The sequence below is a fragment of the Dipodomys merriami genome, unplaced genomic scaffold (genome assembly GCF_024711535.1).
Source record: "Dipodomys merriami isolate MVZ:Mamm:240054 unplaced genomic scaffold, mDipMer1.0.p SCAF_4, whole genome shotgun sequence".
Lineage (NCBI taxonomy): Eukaryota > Metazoa > Chordata > Mammalia > Rodentia > Heteromyidae > Dipodomys > Dipodomys merriami.
The window spans coordinates 16,085,853-16,103,965 of NW_027205603.1; the positions used below are offsets into that span (position 1 = coordinate 16,085,853).

Genomic DNA, 18,113 nt, shown 5'->3' on the forward strand with positions numbered 1-18,113 from the left:
GGGAAAGGAGTCAACCCTACCTACTTGTCCCGGGCCACCCACATCCAGGCGCTTCACGCGCTGTCCACGTGCCTTGTCCTTTGCTTCCCTAAGATGTGCAGGAAAGCGTTGTTAAGGAAACTATTATGAGAGACCCTGGCACATGCCTCCTTTCTCCAGGGCAGCCGGTCCCTGGTGGAGGCTCTTTCTCCAGGGAGCCCATGGTGGGAAAGCCCTTTACCTTTTCCAGAGCTTCGCGGACAACTCTCTCCGTCTCCCGCTTGTGGTCCGACTTCATCCGGTCTTTGAAGTCATTGAAGATTTTGGTGTACTTGTCATGGCACACGCTCTGGCAGGCCCCATCGCCAGTGGTCTGCGTGCCACGGTGCAGCATCCGTGGGGAGGAGGCACTTAGCTTCTTGGTCTGAGTGGACACGGACACTTTCTCGATCGGCTGAGGCATTGTGGGGATTTCCTGGCTGGAACTCACCGCTTCCGTTTCCGGCTCTGGCTCCTGAAAGGCAGGAAGTGCTTAGACGTGAAACAAGGCAACCGAACTCATTCATGATAGACTTCTACTGGGATAAATATCCAGCGATGCACATAAATAGTGGAATATGCTGCTGGTAAAACCCAAGTTGGGTTAGTATGTGAGGGTACCTGGGGAAGAGGGACTATGCACTCCGGATCACCACGATCACGAAAATTAATGTTGAAAATAAGGCCAGGGTCCTTCTGACCCTGAGCCAAGACCTCTGGACAAGCCCTGTGGAGGAGTGTGTGTGTGTGTGTGTGTGTGTTGGCTTTCTCTGATGTAATATCACAGTGAGGAAGGTGGATGCAGTAGATGGATCTGATGCAAACCTTTGTCATGAATATGTGAAAGATGTCTGTGCTTATTGAGACAACTTGAGGAATAGCTGTCATATAGACCAAAACACCTGCTGGGAACACGACAGCCATTCCAACAGACTGGCTAGTGCGGGGGGCTGCAGGTGACCCCATGTTCATGACTGTCACTGCACCCAGAGATGCTACACTGGCTGGTGTCGTTGCTGTGGTCAGTGAGGCAGATCTGAAGAAATGTCTCTTCTGGAAATGGCCAACTTTGCTTTTGTGACTAACAATACTTAAAAGCTCCAAATCAGACCAATGGAAAGGAAGATTCTACAAGCTTTGAACTTGGGGCTGGGCTGCCCTCTGCCCTGCCCATCCTCCGCAGAGGACTGAGAATCGGAATACCTGGCAGAATGGACTGTGCTAGGCTAGGAAAGGGTGCTCTTTCCTCTCCTCAATGTGCAGCGGGAACTTTTTGCTTTGCACTGAAAATTCTGGACAATGGTGAATGGACACACCTCACAGCATCACCTGTCTACACTGATAGGCAACACCTGGCTAAGAACATCGTCACAGCAAATCAGGGACTTACAAAGCACAGGACTGACGAGAACAGCTACACCCCATGTAGGCGGGCCAAGTGTCAGCTCTCCATCATGGGGCATTCCACACTGCCAAAGATGTAGCCAAGGCAGTGACAAAGTGTCACTTGTCAACCCGAGGTGGCGTACTATGATAGTAGCTGCAAACCAAATTGGCACCATGTGCCTTGGACATACTAGACTGTGTTTACTGGCATTGTAATGACAGTTGTGGCCATTTGTACTTTTAACAGCTTAACTCTTCTGAACGTGGTTACCTCCTTTTCTGGAATAAGCTGTAAGTCATAAAGAAAGGGCATTTTAAAAAATCTTTTAAGCTGCTTCAGGTTTCCAGGGACTCCAACTAAGGTACACAATTGTCATTTCTATGTTTGTATACGTGGCTCTTCTTTTATGTGCTTGGATTTTATTTCTAATAGGTGAACGTGAATATACCCGTTCCTCCAAGGGGCATAGCTGGGAGTGGGCCGGGCCAGTTCTGCCTCTCCTCCTCTCCTCCTCTCAAGCGGGCTGCGGTGTGCGCTGGCCTGCTTCTGTCCTCTGCTGCCTTGAGCTCTCCACTTATCTTTTTTTATTTTCTCACTTTCAAAAAAACGTACAGTCTAAATCCAGTTTTTGTTTTATGTATTTGTTTTGTTTACTGGTTAGGAAAATAAAACAGGATGTTCAGAACAATAAAAGTTAGTTTGCCCCACCTGTCTGAATCTCCTCCACCTGAAGGATAGCGGCTAGCCTCCTGAACTTCTGGAAGCCTCCATGTATATGAGTGCTGTGGAGAGGTCTGTAATGGTTCCATTCCACACACAGCAGCATTCCTTCCCACATGTGTATCCTTTTGGCATTTATGCCTCACATGCTGCAGATACTGCATGCAATGTACACAGCTATTGCCCTGTTGACATTTGGACTGCATTTGCCCACCGTCGGTACAATGTCAGTTAATGATGATTTTATAACATTATTTTCTGATGTGATAGATTTCCCAGAGCGTATGTGTTGAGGCAGTCAGGTACTTTCTCAGTCATTAACAGTGTACACAGTGCTTTCCTCTGCATCTTTGTGAAATCTGAAAGTAGTCTGTCTTAAATCTTTATGAATCTCTATCCCATTTGTTATTTTAATTGCTATACCCACAGGCACATAGTCTATTACCCCAAGTTAAATGGTTGGTCATATCAATGTGAAAGAAGGAGAAAAAGCCAAGTAGTTAAGATACCTTTTCATTTATAATTCATCATAATTCAAAGCAAGTCTCCCTAAACCAACCAATGAATGAAAATATAGACAATAACATGATAATTCTAAACAAAAACCTAACATATAATTCCATTACAGGATAATACTATTGGCTTCACTTTTGAAGCAAAAAATGTTGTCAAAATTTATATAAAGCATAAAAATATTACCAACTTACAATCACTTTAGGCTATATTCAGTAAAAGTCTCCTAAAATCCTAAACCACTTCTTGCTTCATGTGTTTGGAAGATACCCAGACTGACACAGTTTAATATATGCACAGTTTATATAATTTTAAAAAGTTGAGCTTCAAGCATTAGAACACCTACCTAAAGTACAAAAAACCCAAATCCAAACCCCAGTACCTAAAAAAAAATGCAGAGCTTAGCTTAACCATACCTTGTTCAGTTTTTAAATGCTGGTGATTAATGATTTATGTTTGTAATAAGGGCATAAAAAAGACCTGGTCAGGAAGATGGAGACTCATGCCCACCCTACTGGCCCAGCTGCACCCAGCTCCACAGTTACAAATGAGGATGAAGACTCTGAACCTAGGTGAGCTGGTCAGGCAAGATGACAGTTACCAGAAGACTAGATCTGGACTTGATGTACAGGACGTGACCAACGGCATCTGACCGGTGGCAACCTCGTCTCACACACCTCCCCGAGGAGGCGTGGCCCGGGCTGAGACTATTTTCTCTTCAATTGCCAACAATGCATCTTACCTCCTTTTTGGGCTCTACACTTTGATTGCGTCGTCCTTTCTTTGCTCTTGGTTCTTGAGTGACCTTCAGCTGTGGATATCACAAAAGCAAAATCTTATTAGTCCGTAGCCAGAAATACCTCTAAGTCGAAAACACCTGCAGGGATGCACAGGAGAGAAGTGAGGAGATCACTGCCAGTCCCTCAGCTCTTTCCAGGCCTGTTTCTGCTTGGGTACTGGTGTGGCCTGGCGAGCCCATGGGCCTCCACAGAGGGCGGTGCACCTGACCCTTCACCCTGGCTCCCGAGTATTGATGCTTGCATCTATTTATTTCTTTGAAGTGGTTTTGTTTACTTTACAAATGTAAACATGAACAAAGAAGGTCAAAACCTTTTTATCAAGTCAGGCACTGGTGGCTCACGCCTGTAATCCTAGCTACTCAGGAGGCTGAGATCTAAGGATCATGGTTCAAAGCCAGTCCGGGCAGAAAAGTCCGTGAGACTCTAATCTCTAATTAAACCACCAGAAAATTGGAGGTGGTGCTGTGGTTCAAGTGGTAGAGCTCCTCAGCCTTGGGCTGAAGAGCTGAGGGACAGCGCCCAGGCCCAGAATTCAGGCCCCACGACTGACAAACAACAAAAAATCCTTTTTATCACAGTGAGGAGGTACATGGAGATTCCTGCACTGGAAAACAAGAACTAAGGCATCCTCCTCCTTACCAACACCTGACTCACCTGCTCGTTACTGGTAGAGGAGATGCTGGATTCTGCCTCCTCCTCCCCTCGGTCCTCATTCTTAGACTTCCAGAATCTTCCTTCACGTAGGAAGCGCTGATGCAGCTCCAGCTCATCACAGGCCTTTTTCCAGCCCATGCTGCGCTTCACGTGCAGCCGGTGGACGTTGACGGTGATGTCCTGGATGTTTTCAGAGGGAATCCAGGCCCTGGGAAAGCATTGGGCAGCACAATCAGAGTACCTGCAGTGGGGGAAGGACGCTGGGAGTGCTTAGAGGCCTCAGCCTGCTGTGATCGGCAAACACTAAGGAAGGCTCACAAAGCTCCATGTAGAAATCGAGGGAGGAGGTGTCTTCCTGGGTTTGGAAATGAGTCACATCTACCTCCTAATCACTACTTTCTTGGCTCCGTTTAGTTCTCATAGTTCATATATACACTTTTGTGAGTCCTTCAAAAAATTGGCATCTCTTAACTGTTACCTCTCATTATTAAGCTAGCAGAGTTCCAGCCAGCTGTCGACAGTTCCGGTTACAGAATCACTCGGAAAGCCCAAAGTTCCTATCACATATACACATGTATCTATACAAAATGAGGCAGTCTTAAAATATGACTTAGTAAACTATATTTGTCATGCCGCTACACATGAGATAAACCAGATTAGCAAATAAAGATGCATTTATACTATTCAGTAGTATACTTAACCATGAATACAACTCAATTTGTGCAACATAAATTCAACCCTAGAATGAAAACCATTTTGGGTTCTTTTAGGAAAGAGGCTCAAAAATTCAGGAGAAACTTCCTAGGCATAAGCTCTCAACTGGAGGTAAACAACTATGCACCCAGGAGAGTGTGTCAACTCCACAAATGCTCACAGTCACTAGTGGAAGGCACTGCACAGGACACAAGTGATCGAAATTTAATGATGCTGTTTTGCTGCTTCTGGCGTCTAACAGCTGGGGGGAGATGCAGGACAGACTCTTAGTAGGAGGCCAGAACACAGCAAGATGTCAGGTCTGCTGATTGTGACAGCAATTAAAGCATGGCCTCTGCCTGTAATACTTCAACACAGCACAGGCTAAAGGCATTCTGGGATGCTGTACAAGGAAGAGATGGCCAGTAATTGAGAAAGATCAAAACACTTTATTTGTGCTTGATCTCACAAGACTGAGCAAGACTGAGACAGCAGACAAGGATGGAGCAGGAAGGCCGGAGGACGCAGTGTGACCATCGGCCAGAGTACAAGATGGGACAAAGCACTGTGGACACACTATTTATTTTCAACTTTCTAGAAACCCATTGCAACAATGAGATGTACAAGTTGTTATGTTGAAAAAAGAACTCTACAACTTTGGCAGGGGCGGGGGGGGGGGGAGGGGGAGGCGGGCACACGGGATGGGAGATGGGAAGGGGAAACATGGAGGAGGCAACAATGCTTGATAAGAAATGTACTCATTATCTTATAATTTAACCCTTCTGTACAGTATTTTCACAATAAAAAAATAAATAAATAAAATTTAAAAAAAAGCTTTTCCTGCTATGAATACACAGGAGATCACCATTTTCATTGCAGGCCTCTCAATGATAGAGTTTCAGAAATACTGGGTCATGCAGAGCAATTGCTAAGGGAATCATGGCCACTTGAGCCTGACCAATAAAGGAAGAGTTCTAACTTTCTTGTGAAAGCTAAGCTATATGCTTCATCATTTGAAAGCACATTTAAAATATAAGCTGTACTGTTAATACTAATAGCTAAAAGTGTTCAATTTAAACTTCATAAGCAATATTACAGATATCTATGAATATTCTACCAATGGCATCTCTCCTGGCCTGAATGCTTTGTTGGAAACTTAAAGCATGAAAAAACTTTCAACCTTATACTTTAAAGTATAATGACAGAGACTAATAGAGAACTAAACTAATAGAGACTAAAAAATGAATAGTGTGTGGAAGATTTCCTTACCATTAGATTTTGAATTAGTCTTTATCTACTCAATCTAAAAGCATTTTTAAGCTCTTGTTATGTGGTAAAAGAGCTGTTCTTCACTGTCTAAAAGTACGATACTCAGGAGCAAGCTCTGATACAGACAGTGCTGATGACCTGGAAGGGGCCTGCAACCAATAAGATGTTTTCCCCTGGAATTGCTGAATAGAATGAAACAAGTCCACGTTTAAAGTCTCAACGCAGCTCATGAGAGACTTCTACCTTCTTAACCCCACTGTCATAGACAATCAGATTTCAGTTTCAAAAAGTGTTACAGGGCATGCACTAGCTACGTTCTTTGATCTATATAAAACAAATAAGTAAATAAATGCAAACCAAGTGCCCCCCCACATGCAATCCTAGGATTGTATAATAGAAAGATCTATCATTCTAATTTGGCTAGTATATGTTCGAGTCAATCCCGAATGCTCTGATGATATGACCATGTGTTCCTCAGCTGCTTACAGCAAAAAGGCTCAGCTCCTTAAGGCACAACTCCTCAGTTACCTTTTCTCTCTATGTCAGGCAAAAACCTGCAAATCCTACAAGTGGCCCAGAAAAGCAGCTCTTACGTGGAAGTGCAGTAACTTATCCTGGGTTTTTACAGCGGGTGTGAAGTCCAGGAAAGAGCAGCATGTTCGGTCTGTCTGGACAGGACTAGTCCAAAACCATTTATTTGCTTAAGATTTTTCACTTCCTCGTAAGTGTAATATGGCATACAATTAAAAGCATATATTAGAAATATAGCTTACAGCTAGGGGTTCTTCATGAGCCATGTCTTTTTCATCCATAGTGTATTACTTTAAATAAAAATTCATGATTAGAATTTTATATTTTTTGATAGATATGTCAAACATTCTAATAAGATACATTTTAAATGTATGTCCTAACCAATCATTCATTTAAAATACCTTATTGATCATCAATTCTATTCAGGAAAATCAAGTCTTATGAGAGTTTACGAAACCTGAATTCATGCTTTTGGATTCCATGCTCTTACTGATTACTGACAATTCTTCAATAATGTTAAGGCCTTAATTCACAACCAAGGAGGGACTGTAACCTTACAGTCCTGTAAATAACTATTCTTTCTATGAGACACTTAAAGTATTAAAATGGTCTCTATGGAGAAGGGGAAAAACAAGTCTTTTAAGGATACTAGTGGACCTGTTGCAACAATGAGAAGTACAAGTTGTCATGTCGAAAACGAACTTTACAACTTTGGTGGGGGGGGAGGATTAGATGGGGGGGTGGGGGGAGGCTGGGAAGGGATGTGAAGAGTAAACAAAGGAGGAGGCTGCAATGCTTGATAAAAAATGTACTCATTATCTTGCCCATGTAATTGTAACCCCTCTGTACAATATGTTCACAATAAAAAAATAAATAAAATGGTCTCTATTTCGGGGACACATGTAACTCTTATATTAACAACATATAACATTTTAAGTTTTGCCATATTTATCTTCCTAGCAACAGAAACTTCAGCACACTTTATTTTAGTCTACTATGGCTTTATAGCTTTAGCCTTTGAAGATGGCTTAATCAAGATAATCAAGAGATTATCTCTTTATACGACTATAAAGCAGATACTCTGAAGAATGCACCTCCCCGCTAGCCCCCTGCATCATGAACTCAATCTCAGTACTAATGGCCTAAGGATCACCAGTACCTACCAAAGATGTCCTGCTTAGCAAAGACTATCTGAAAAAAATAATGGAAAATATAATTTATGAGAATCATGCTTAGACATGCTGATTCTGTTATTCCTGTTTCAAATGATGCCGGCTGTTGCTAGTGGAGGCCAATGTGGCTCTTGGGAACATGCTGGGCTGTGACTTACCTCTGGTGGTGATGACCGAAGAAGCGAACATCCACTTGATTGTCCTCTTTCTGCATGACTTTGGCTGGCCAAAAACCGAAACCTTTCATTTTAGCCCAAACCAGCTCATGATTAGGTATCTGGAAATAAAATATTTTACTGTCACATTATTTTTAAAGGATAAATGCAAGTATACCATTAATTTCAGATGAGATCAAGTATAATCTGTTACTTTGAAATATTTTTTTATAACTCCTATATAAAAACACGGATGTGCATTTTTTTAACCTTTAAGAAAAATACTCAAAGCAGGGTGCCGGTGGCTCACACCTGTAATCTTAGCTACTCAGGAGGCTGAGATCTGAGGATCACGGTTCAAAGCCAGCCCGGGCAGTAAAGTCCATGAGACCCAAATCTCCAATAAACGACCAGAAAACTGGAAGTGGCACTATGGCTCAAGTGGTAGAATGCTCGTCTTGAGCTGAAGAGTGTAAGGACAGAGCTCAAGCCCAGAGTTCAAGCCCCACAATCAACCCCCCCTCAAAAAAAAAGAAAAAAAAAGAAAAATACTCAAAATGTATATTGCATGAGAAGGATTAGGAATACAAGTTTTATTTCTCAGACGAGGCACAGACTGGAATGGGGCCACTGTGTAGCTAAGGGCCATTGAAACAGAAGCAGCCAACGAGGCTTCTGGAAGGGCAGCCTATGCCAGCAGCAGCAGCATTGGGATCAGCAGGGTCATCATTAGAAATGGGAGGATCTGGGGTCCAGACCTACTGAGCCAGAAATGGTTGTCACAAGCTCCACAAGTGACATAAATGCTGGTCTCCAAAGATGGCTTATTTCCATGTCCCCTGGGGCACTGCCTGGGACAGCAGACCCCAAAATACAGAGGGTTGGTGTCAGCCCCTGGCGGGAAGGCATGCCGCTGGGAAATTACAGAGCCTTGGCAGGTCACACCTGGCATCCTAGCTACTCAGGAGGCTGAGATGTGAAGATCGTAGTTCAAAGCCAGCCCGGGCAGGAAAGCCTGTGAGACTCTTATCTTCAATTAACTACCAGAAAACTGGAAGTGGTACTGAGGCTCAAAGTAGAGCACTAGCTTTGAGCAAAAAAGCTCTGGGACAACTCCTAAGCCCTGAGTCCAAGCCCTATGACCAACAAAAAAAAAAAGGAGGAAGAGAAAAAATTTACTATCATGGAACCCAATATGTGGTCCTTCTAAAGACATCATTTAGAAATTATTAATGGTTCCAGTTATTCCCCATGTTTCAATTGTTCACGTTTATTACAACCATGTATGACGCCGGTGCCAGTGGCTCATGCCTGAGGAGGCCGAGACCTAGATGATTGTAGTTTGATGCCAGCCCAGGCAGAAAAGTCTTTGAGACTCCATATCCAATAACCAGCAAAAAGCTAGGCTGGAGGTATGACTCAAAGTGAAAGAACATTGGAGTCTGAGTGTCAACCATGAGCAAGAGAGCCAAGAAAATATGAGGCCTAAGTTCAACCCCTGGTACTGGCAGCAGAAACCAGTAACAAACACAAAACCCATCTATAATGCAAAGAAAAACTTTTATGAAGAATTATAATCTTTAGGCAAAATGGAAATAAACTTCCTTGGGCAGTACATTATACATTAGAGTAAAAACGAACAGTCACAAAACCTCACGTACACAAGGATAGCAGAACCAGTTGTCAGGACGAGCGTTGGACAAATAGAAACAGTTCTTGCAAAGCTGTAGTTCATCCAGCTGAAAGAGAGAAGCAGCATAACATGCATGTGTGCATTAAATGCTTCTGACATTCATGTACATTAACGTTCCCATTCATACACAGAAAGTCTTACTTTGTTTTCTTATGTAATCTTTTAAGCTTAAGTTTTAATTTCAGTAGTACTCGATGGCCTTGTCACGTCACTGCCAACCATCTCAGGGTGTCTCTGGCACATGGAGCGGGGATGAAGGCCACGAGAGGCCTGCTGTGGCCTTCATGCTCTGAGGCCTGAGGCAGCTCACTGCTCAGCACTCAGATGAAACAGTGCCTCTTCTGCTGGGCCCCGCAAGACAGCACACAGAACACACAAGGGCCACAGTAGGCTTTGCTTTGTCTCCATAGCATGTTTTATAACTTATATAGGAACATACTCTTGTCTGTTCCTTTTGCTTTCTTCTAGTGTCTCTTCAGAATCTAGCTCTATGGCAGGAAGCCTGTGCCCTTATCACTTTATTCCCTGCCCCCTGCCGGCCCCCCCACAGCCCGGCATGAGATGGGCAGTCAATAATATTTGTTGAATAAGTAAACAGGAAAAGTCAAATTAGAAATGAGTTGTAGAAAACCCATTTTTTAATATATAAGGGGTTTTTACAAAAATAATAGTACTAAAACTGATACTTGACAAAGGAGTTCAAAATACACATAGGAGAAAGCAAAACCTCTTCAACAAAAGGTAATGGGAGAAGAGGATGCCCATATACATTACATTGAAATGGTCCCCTAATCTCTCACTCCATACCAGCATCAGTTCACAGAAGACCACAGCCTGGTACTGTGGTTCATGCCTGTCATCCTTGCTGCTCAGGAAGCTGACATCTGAAGATTCTGGTTCAAAACTTGCCTGAGTAGGGAAGTCTATGAGACTCTTATCTCCAATTAAGCACCCAAAAGCCAGAAATAGACCTGTGGCTCAAGTGGTAGAGAACTAGTCTTGAGCAAAAATGTTCAGAGACAGCACCTAGGCTCTGAGTTCAAACCCCAAGGCTAGCCCAAAACAAAAATAAAAACAAAGCAGGTCAGGGACCTTACCATAAGACCTGTAACACTGAACTACTGCAGGAAGGAGTAGGGGAAACACTAGAACTTATTGGCAGAATCAGGAATTTCTAGAATAGAACTCCAAGGGCTCAGCAAATAGAAGAGAAGAAAACATGGGGCTGCATTAAGCTAAAAAGCTTCTGCATGGTGAAGGATGCTGTCAAGACACTTGATAGAATGGAAGATAATCTTTGTCAGGGACACATCTAACAAAGAGCTAATAAGCAGAAGACACAGAGTTTTAAACCTCAAATAATTAATAACCCAATGAGCAAGTGGGCAAAGGAGCCAAACACATATTTCTCAGAAGTTCTATCACCATTTATAAATATGTGAAGAAATGCTCACATCTCTGGCCATAAAGGACATGCAAATCAAAACCACAGTCACCAACAAAATCACAACAAAATGCTGGGAGAGGATCACACATACACTGTCAGCAGAAATGCGAGTTCAAATAAGAGCTTTCCATATTGCAACCACTATGGAAACCAGTATGGAGATTCCTCAAAAACCTAAAAGTAGAACTATTAATGATCTAGCAATACCACCCCTGGCGTATCCAAAAGATTGCAAGACAGGAAACAATAAAGGAACCTGCATACTCATGCTCACAATAGCCAAGTTAGCCCTAAAACTGTTGAATAGATCAAGAAAATCTCTCTGTCTCTGTCTCTGTCTCTGTCTTCTCTCTCTCTCTCTCTCTCTCTCTCTCTCTCTCTCTCTCTTTCTCTCTCTCTCACACACACACACACACAGAGTAGAATTTTATTTGGCTATCAGTAAGCATGAAATTGTGTCATTTACAAGAAAATGAATGACTCTGGGGGGAAAAAAAAAACATTCTAAGTAAAGCAAGCAAGGCCCAGAAAGTCAGGGTCTCTCGTATGTGGATCTTAGACCCAAAACATAGCATAACATGTACATAGAGGGCAATTCATGTATACACAATCAAATTGACTAAAGTATAACAGCCACAATAGTGACATTCCATGGAGTAAACTTTGTGAATACTAAACAGACAGTTTAACAAAATGAGTATTAGAAAACTTCAACAGCCAGGCACTGGTGGCTCATGCCTGTGGCTTGTAATCCTAGCTACTCAAGAGGCTGAGATCTGAGGATCGTGGTTCAAAGCCAGTCAGGGCAGGAAAAGCTGTCAAACTCCAATAAACCACCAGAAAACTGGAAGTGGCTCTGTGGCTCAAGTAGAGCTGAAGAGCTGAGGGACAGCTCCCAGACCCAGAGTTCAAGGCCCACAACCGACAAAAAAAAAAGATAATAAAGAAATGAAGGAAGGAAGGAAAGGAAGGGAAGGAAAGGAAGGGAAGGAAGGGAAGGAAGGGAAGGAAGGGAAGGAAGGGAAGGAAGGCAAGCAAGCTGCAACAAGTTTTGATGGGGAGTGAGTGGGAGGGGCCAAATGGATGGAAAAGGAAATGGTAGAAAAAGTCGAAATACTCAATGTACATATGTGAAAAAGGAAATGGGACACTTGATGTGACTGGTGGGGGAAAGGGGTTAGTGAGCGAAGCGGTGACTGATGAAGATGCACTGTATACAGACATGGACACGTGACATGGTAGGCCCCTTGTACAACCATCGGTAGATTAAAAACATAATAAATTAAAAAAGAGAAAAAACCGGTTACAGGTATTTAAAATGTGGCATACCATAAAAATACTTTCTTACGCATGTGTTTTATGTATTAAATGGATGTGAACTTTACTCTTTCAGGTGTTTTTTTCTGCTTGTGAATCATAACGAAGAGGCAAATGTGTTAACATTCCTTGTCTGTCATGTGCAGAGTATTTCATGTACCATCTTGCTACACAACAGCTTATAAGCAGTTCAACCTTACTGACAGCAAACTCTTCTGCCATAATTGTTTTTCTTTTTCTTTCTTTCTTTTTTTGGGGGGGTCCGGTCGTGGGGCCTGAACTGTGAGCCTGGGCGCTGTCCCTCAGCTCTTCAGCTCGAGGCTAGCGCTCTACCACTTAAGCCACAGCGCCACTTCCGGCTTTTTTTCTTTTTGCTTATGGGGTGCTGAGGAATCGAACCCAGGGCCTCATGCATACAAGGCAAGCGCTCTACCACTGAGCCACCTTCCCAGCCCCCATAATTGTTTTTCTATCTCCATTATTTCCCATGTGTGTCAAACATGAACATAAAATTCCCTTTAAATGAGATGGCAGAGCTAAAACATAGATGAGTAAATCCCAAGTAAATTTGGGTTGTATCAAGAGTCTGTTGGGCCCCAACAGTACCTCATGACATGTGTCTTTATACAGCATCCTTGCGATGTCGGCTTGCTCACTGTCTGCTGTAATTAAAGATAAGGACAATCTATATAATCAATGATCTAACAACATATGGCACTTAAAATTGTCTTTTTTTTTTCACTTAGTCAAGCAAGAGAACATATACTATTTCAAACCAAAATGTATACTGTAAATAAGATTTAGGCAGAAAAACCCAGGTTCTACATCAGTTTTATTTTACTTTCGGTACAGCAACCATTATTTCTGTAGGTAGTGACTTCTTACACCTTTGAAGGAGGGTTTCTCAATAGGAAACACCAGAGGCTAGTATAGAGCCTCTCAGCTGAGGAATCCATGTAACTTTATAAACAATAATTTAGTGTTACAGTTTTTGTCTTCTGCCAGCCAACTCTATTAGCTACACAACCAAATATTCATAAACTTAAGTGCTAACATGATTAGATTTGTGCAGACCATTAAGGTATTGTATTTTAACACCATGACTTCTTTTGTAAGTCATTTCTTGACATGGAATATGAGCTACATGCTAAAAGATGCACACAAAAGAGAACAAGGGCTCCAACCTCCATAGAAAATGACTGTATTGTGGAGAAGCAGCTGGGCATCCGCTTTAAACTCTTCATAACTTCGGTATTTCCCCTCATTTACTTTCTGGAGAGGCCAAAAGACAAAATGGCAAAGAGTTACTGGTGGGAATGTTTTTCTGGCTTGTAACCCCAGGATAAGAAATGAGGCCCAGCACAGGATACCCCAACTACTGTAGTATTCTCCTGTGTCACCGACTCCAGCCAGGGCACAGGGTTTGGTATCACTGTGGTAAGTGCTGCACTCAGTGTGGCGGACTGGATGCTTCTCAGCCACACTCGGTCTCCGCTAATGTCCTAGAGGACACTTCACAGCAGAACGGATCATTTGGAAACCACTGTGAAAAACTTCTTCTAGGTGCCGTCAGTAAGGAATGTTCCAGTTGCCGTGGCTGATGAGACCTGAACTATATACCTGCCATTCTTCCTCACAGAGACCAAAAAGCAGAACAGCCAGCTTCAGAGACAGGGTGCCAAAACCCTGCAATTTGTTATAATTTGAACTGAAATGAGGTCTGACTTACATATACTTTAATAATAAAGTCTCCGGCATTCTTCCATGCACCAAGTCTACTATTGGAAGGCTTTGCCTATATGAGTTTATAGGGAGATTTTCTTCAATGGACTATCTGTAACTTTGTCTTGCCTTCCAAAGAGAAGGATGACAGCGGGAATTTGAGGGGGCTTTGCTTTTGGTTTTTAGCTCACCCCAATGATCCAGATACACGTGACTAAGAAATTCTACAACCTGTTCCCAAGCAACAAGCAACAGGTTTTAAGTTTGGCTCTTAACTGTGATTCATGTTTTAGTCTGCATTCTAAACTGTGAAAATCATAAAAATCTTGTCTTCCTGCTAATTTTCCTTAGAGTACCTCCTGTTCATAGTCAGCATATCATTGGCCCAGATGCACAGGGAAGAGGCACAAGACAGGCCTGTGTGGACAAGAGGGCACCTGGGTTTCAACAGGAAGGAAATGGCACGAGCCAAGATGAAGGTGAGAGGTGTGCTGGGCTGCTAGCACCCTTCGGTCTCACACTGGAGAGAGGCCCATGCTTGGAGCTATGGAATCTGGAGGTAAAACTGTTTTTTTGGTTCTTGTTTTTATTTTTGTTGGTCGTGGAGCTTGAACTCTGGACTTGGGGTCTGTCCCTCAGCTCTTCATCTCAAGGCAAGCATTCTACCAATTGAGCCACAGTGCCACTTCCGTTTTTTTTGGTGGTTTATTGGAGATAAGAATCTCACTTTCTTGCCCAGGCTGGTTTTGAACCATGATCCTCAGATCTCAGCCTCCTGAGTATCTAGGATTACAGGTGTGAGCCACAGGCGCCTGGCTCAAATTTGTCTTTGTTCCAGCACCTGCCGCCCCTTTGAGGGAACGGCCTCCATTTGTGTTTTGCCTGGAAGGTATTTATCATTTACCTTTTACCCTTCACTGACATCATCCAGCCAGTCTTTGCAGTTTCTAAGGGGATTAGAATCATTTATTAAGATGACTTTAAATTATTCTTCTGGTTTCCTTATAGGCTATTAGGACCAATCAAAAGACTAAAAATTTTGATATAATCCAGAAGTACAAAAAGTAACTCAGTAATCCTGACTAGAAACACAGGTATATGTTTGATTGAAATTTTTGTAATTTATAATTGAAGATGAACAAACTCATTAAAAATCCTCTTTTATAGTAGCTAAAATAACAGCTTTAAGAATAAGCTTTCAGCTGGACAATGGTGGCTGACGCCTATAATCCTAGCTAATCAGGAAGATGAGATCTGAGGACTGAGGTTTGAAGACAGCCCAGGCAGAAAAGCCTTGTGAGACTCTTGTTTCCAGTTAACCACTCAAAAATTAGAAGTGGTACTGTGGCCCAAGTATTGAGTTCAAGCCCCACAACTGACCAAAAAAAAAAAGAAAGAAAGAAAGAAAGAAAGAAAGAAAAAAAGCTTTCTAACTCATAACCTGTGTTTTTCTTCCATGTTAGTCTTTCTCAAGACTCTAGCTCAGATTTTTGATCTATGTTTTAATCTGAGAGAAACTCCCTAGTACTATGCTACAACTAAAAATATCATGTTTAGAATGAGCACATTCCACACAATGGGTTGAATGCTGTTCATTGTTTAAAACCAGAGCCTTCTAGAAAAGATACCTATTTGCACTGGAATTTACAAGCAATAACGCTGCATTTGGTACTTACACTTTCTCTTGCAAGGTGGAAGGGACAGGAGCCAGCATCACTGTTTAACCTTTAGCTGGTGAGAGGAAGGGAAAGGTGCTGCTTACCTCTTGTATGGTGGGGACGTCCACGGCAGAGTGCACCAGCCTCCGGTACATTGGATGCTTGTTGTCCTTCCCCTTTTTATTAAGATCTATGGCCTAAAACGGTGGTAGACAAGTCAGCTTTACATGTGGCTAAAGAGAGACTAACACAGCAATTCCTACCACCCAAAAAGAATTCTTATAAGAAGTACTTTAAAACTTAATGGAAAAATACCTATATACTATACAATTTAAAGTGGTGTTCCTTAAATTTTTCATAGAACAATCATTTAGGAAATTCATTTTAACCTGTAATCATCCAAGAAAAAGTTCCACCCTGGTAAACAAAGTTTTAAGCATGTTTCTAACCTACTACAGCCAATAAAATACCTTTGTCAAAAACAAAGGTAAAGCTAAAACTTTAGCTTAGTACAGAACTGCTCACTGCAGAAGAGAAATCTATGATGGCAATTGGGTCTAGAGGCTCTGGGTTAGAATTCCAGTACTCAGGAGGCTGAGACAGGGAGTAGAGAGTTCAAGGCCAGTCTTAGCTACACTGATATCTTGTCTCATTAAAAAAAACAAAAACATATAAGTGCTCTTTCATGCTGCTTCCTATTGCTATATGCATATTGTTATTCCTCAGTCACTAACTTTGAAAGAATAATGTGAACTATGCTTTGGGCCTGCCTCTCTGGAAGATTCCTGTGTGGCACTTACCCTCTCCTTCATGCGGGAGACAATGAATCTCAGGTATGTGCCCATCTCCTGTTTGTTTGTATTCTTCTTTTTAATGCTCTGTTGAAAGAAGAAGAGGCCAAATACATAGTCTGATCACACGTATGCTCATATTCATGTAAAAAAACATACTTAAAGGATTATCAAATGCAAAGATGTTTACTAAAAGATACACCATTTTCACCATTTGCTTAACAGAAGTAGTTAGAAAGCAGGAACTAAAAATATGATGATGGGCATGATCCCAGACCTTAAAAATAATAGTTTATTTTTCTTGGTATTTTAAACTTCAGTTTTCAGATAAAAACAAGTAATAATGGAGAAGCACTTGAACGACTGAAGTCATTTAGAGAACATCTTATATTAGCAATATTGAACAGAGAATTTCAATATAACATTATTCATTGTTTAAAAGGTCATTTAAAAACTCCATGGGATATGAATTATGCATAGTACAGCTGTATACTAACATATATTTGAAAGTCCTATGAATCTATTCAGTAATAATTCGTACTTCTACTAGTCTGACCTACAAGCTAATTAGGTTATCCCTTTTATCTCTCAGAAAAATCTAACTTGAAGGGAAATGAAAAAGATCAATTCCATCTTCAGCTAGGAAACAAGGACACATAGCTCTATTCGCACAGTCAAGGTCAGCATCAGAGGGGGTTGAAAGCTAAGGCCAAATGTGGACCCTAGAGGCAATTAAACCTCAATGCCAAGGAGCTAAGAGGTTAGGCCACTGTTTAATGGATAGATGTGCTAACTCTTATAAGCCCCTACATTAGGATTCTCTGCCCAGTAATATAATCCCTGCACTTGTACATAGAAAATCACTTTAATACAGAGGAAAGAACATATACCTCACATGAAAGGACTTTTAGGCAGAGTGTAAAGTGAACTGATAACACATACAACACTGAAATATTTGGACAGAGCAGCAAGCCATTTTATCTAAAACCTTAATCGCATGTATTCTTTCTTTCTTTCCTTTTTGGTTTCTTGCTCTTGCGTGCAAGTTTGCCTCCAAGTCTTGATCCTCTTGCCTCAGCCTTTCACAGTGCTAAGATGACAGGTGTGTATCACACTGGGATCCTATTCGTCACATTTAAGGTGTTAGCTTCCTGCTGCTTGCCCTTCCCCCTGGATTCCATGATGCTCAGACACACTCCATGTTTTCTCCTCAGTAGCTTTATGATCTATGTACACAACCTCTAAGCCCATGCAATCACGTGGCAGTTATTCTCAGTCCTGACCTACATCAGAACCCAGGATGGACCTTTTTTCAAATGTCGCTGGACATGCCCTCTGGATGCCTGGGTTAGGACTCTGGACTATGGGCCTGTAAGCCTATCTGCCTGGTCAACTCCCTGGGTGGCTTTGATGGATGAGTACCAGTGGCAGAGTTGTAGAGTTTAAAATTCAGTGACATTTCCTGGACCCAAGGTTTATAGACTTTTGGGGAAAGAGGTAATTTTGCTTGCGAATTCTTATGTTTCTTGTCTCTCTCTCTCATTCTTTCCTCTTCCTCTTTCTCTTTTCTCCT

At 42.1% G+C, this 18,113-nt stretch overlaps 1 protein-coding gene across 12 annotated transcripts in view; it reads right to left on the reverse strand.

Moving 5' to 3' along the window:
• Zmynd11 (zinc finger MYND-type containing 11) overlaps nucleotides 1-18,113 on the reverse strand; it is a 96,848-nt gene that overhangs the window by 3,871 nt on the left and 74,864 nt on the right. For 9 of the 12 annotated variants that reach the window (XM_069990596.1, XM_069990597.1, XM_069990595.1 and 6 more), the window contains 9 exons: nucleotides 16,550-16,627; nucleotides 15,854-15,946; nucleotides 13,554-13,641; nucleotides 12,976-13,031; nucleotides 9,574-9,651; nucleotides 7,916-8,034; nucleotides 4,093-4,300; nucleotides 3,381-3,449; nucleotides 221-493 (listed from right to left, as the gene is read on the reverse strand). In XM_069990596.1, coding sequence (XP_069846697.1) covers nucleotides 221-493; nucleotides 3,381-3,449; nucleotides 4,093-4,300; nucleotides 7,916-8,034; nucleotides 9,574-9,651; nucleotides 12,976-13,031; nucleotides 13,554-13,641; nucleotides 15,854-15,946; nucleotides 16,550-16,627 — 1,062 coding nt within the window. The remainder of the gene's footprint in view (nucleotides 1-220; nucleotides 494-3,380; nucleotides 3,450-4,092; nucleotides 4,301-7,915; nucleotides 8,035-9,573; nucleotides 9,652-12,975; nucleotides 13,032-13,553; nucleotides 13,642-15,853; nucleotides 15,947-16,549; nucleotides 16,628-18,113) is intronic. The other 3 variants (XM_069990598.1, XM_069990600.1, XM_069990605.1) reach the window with 1 other exon arrangement.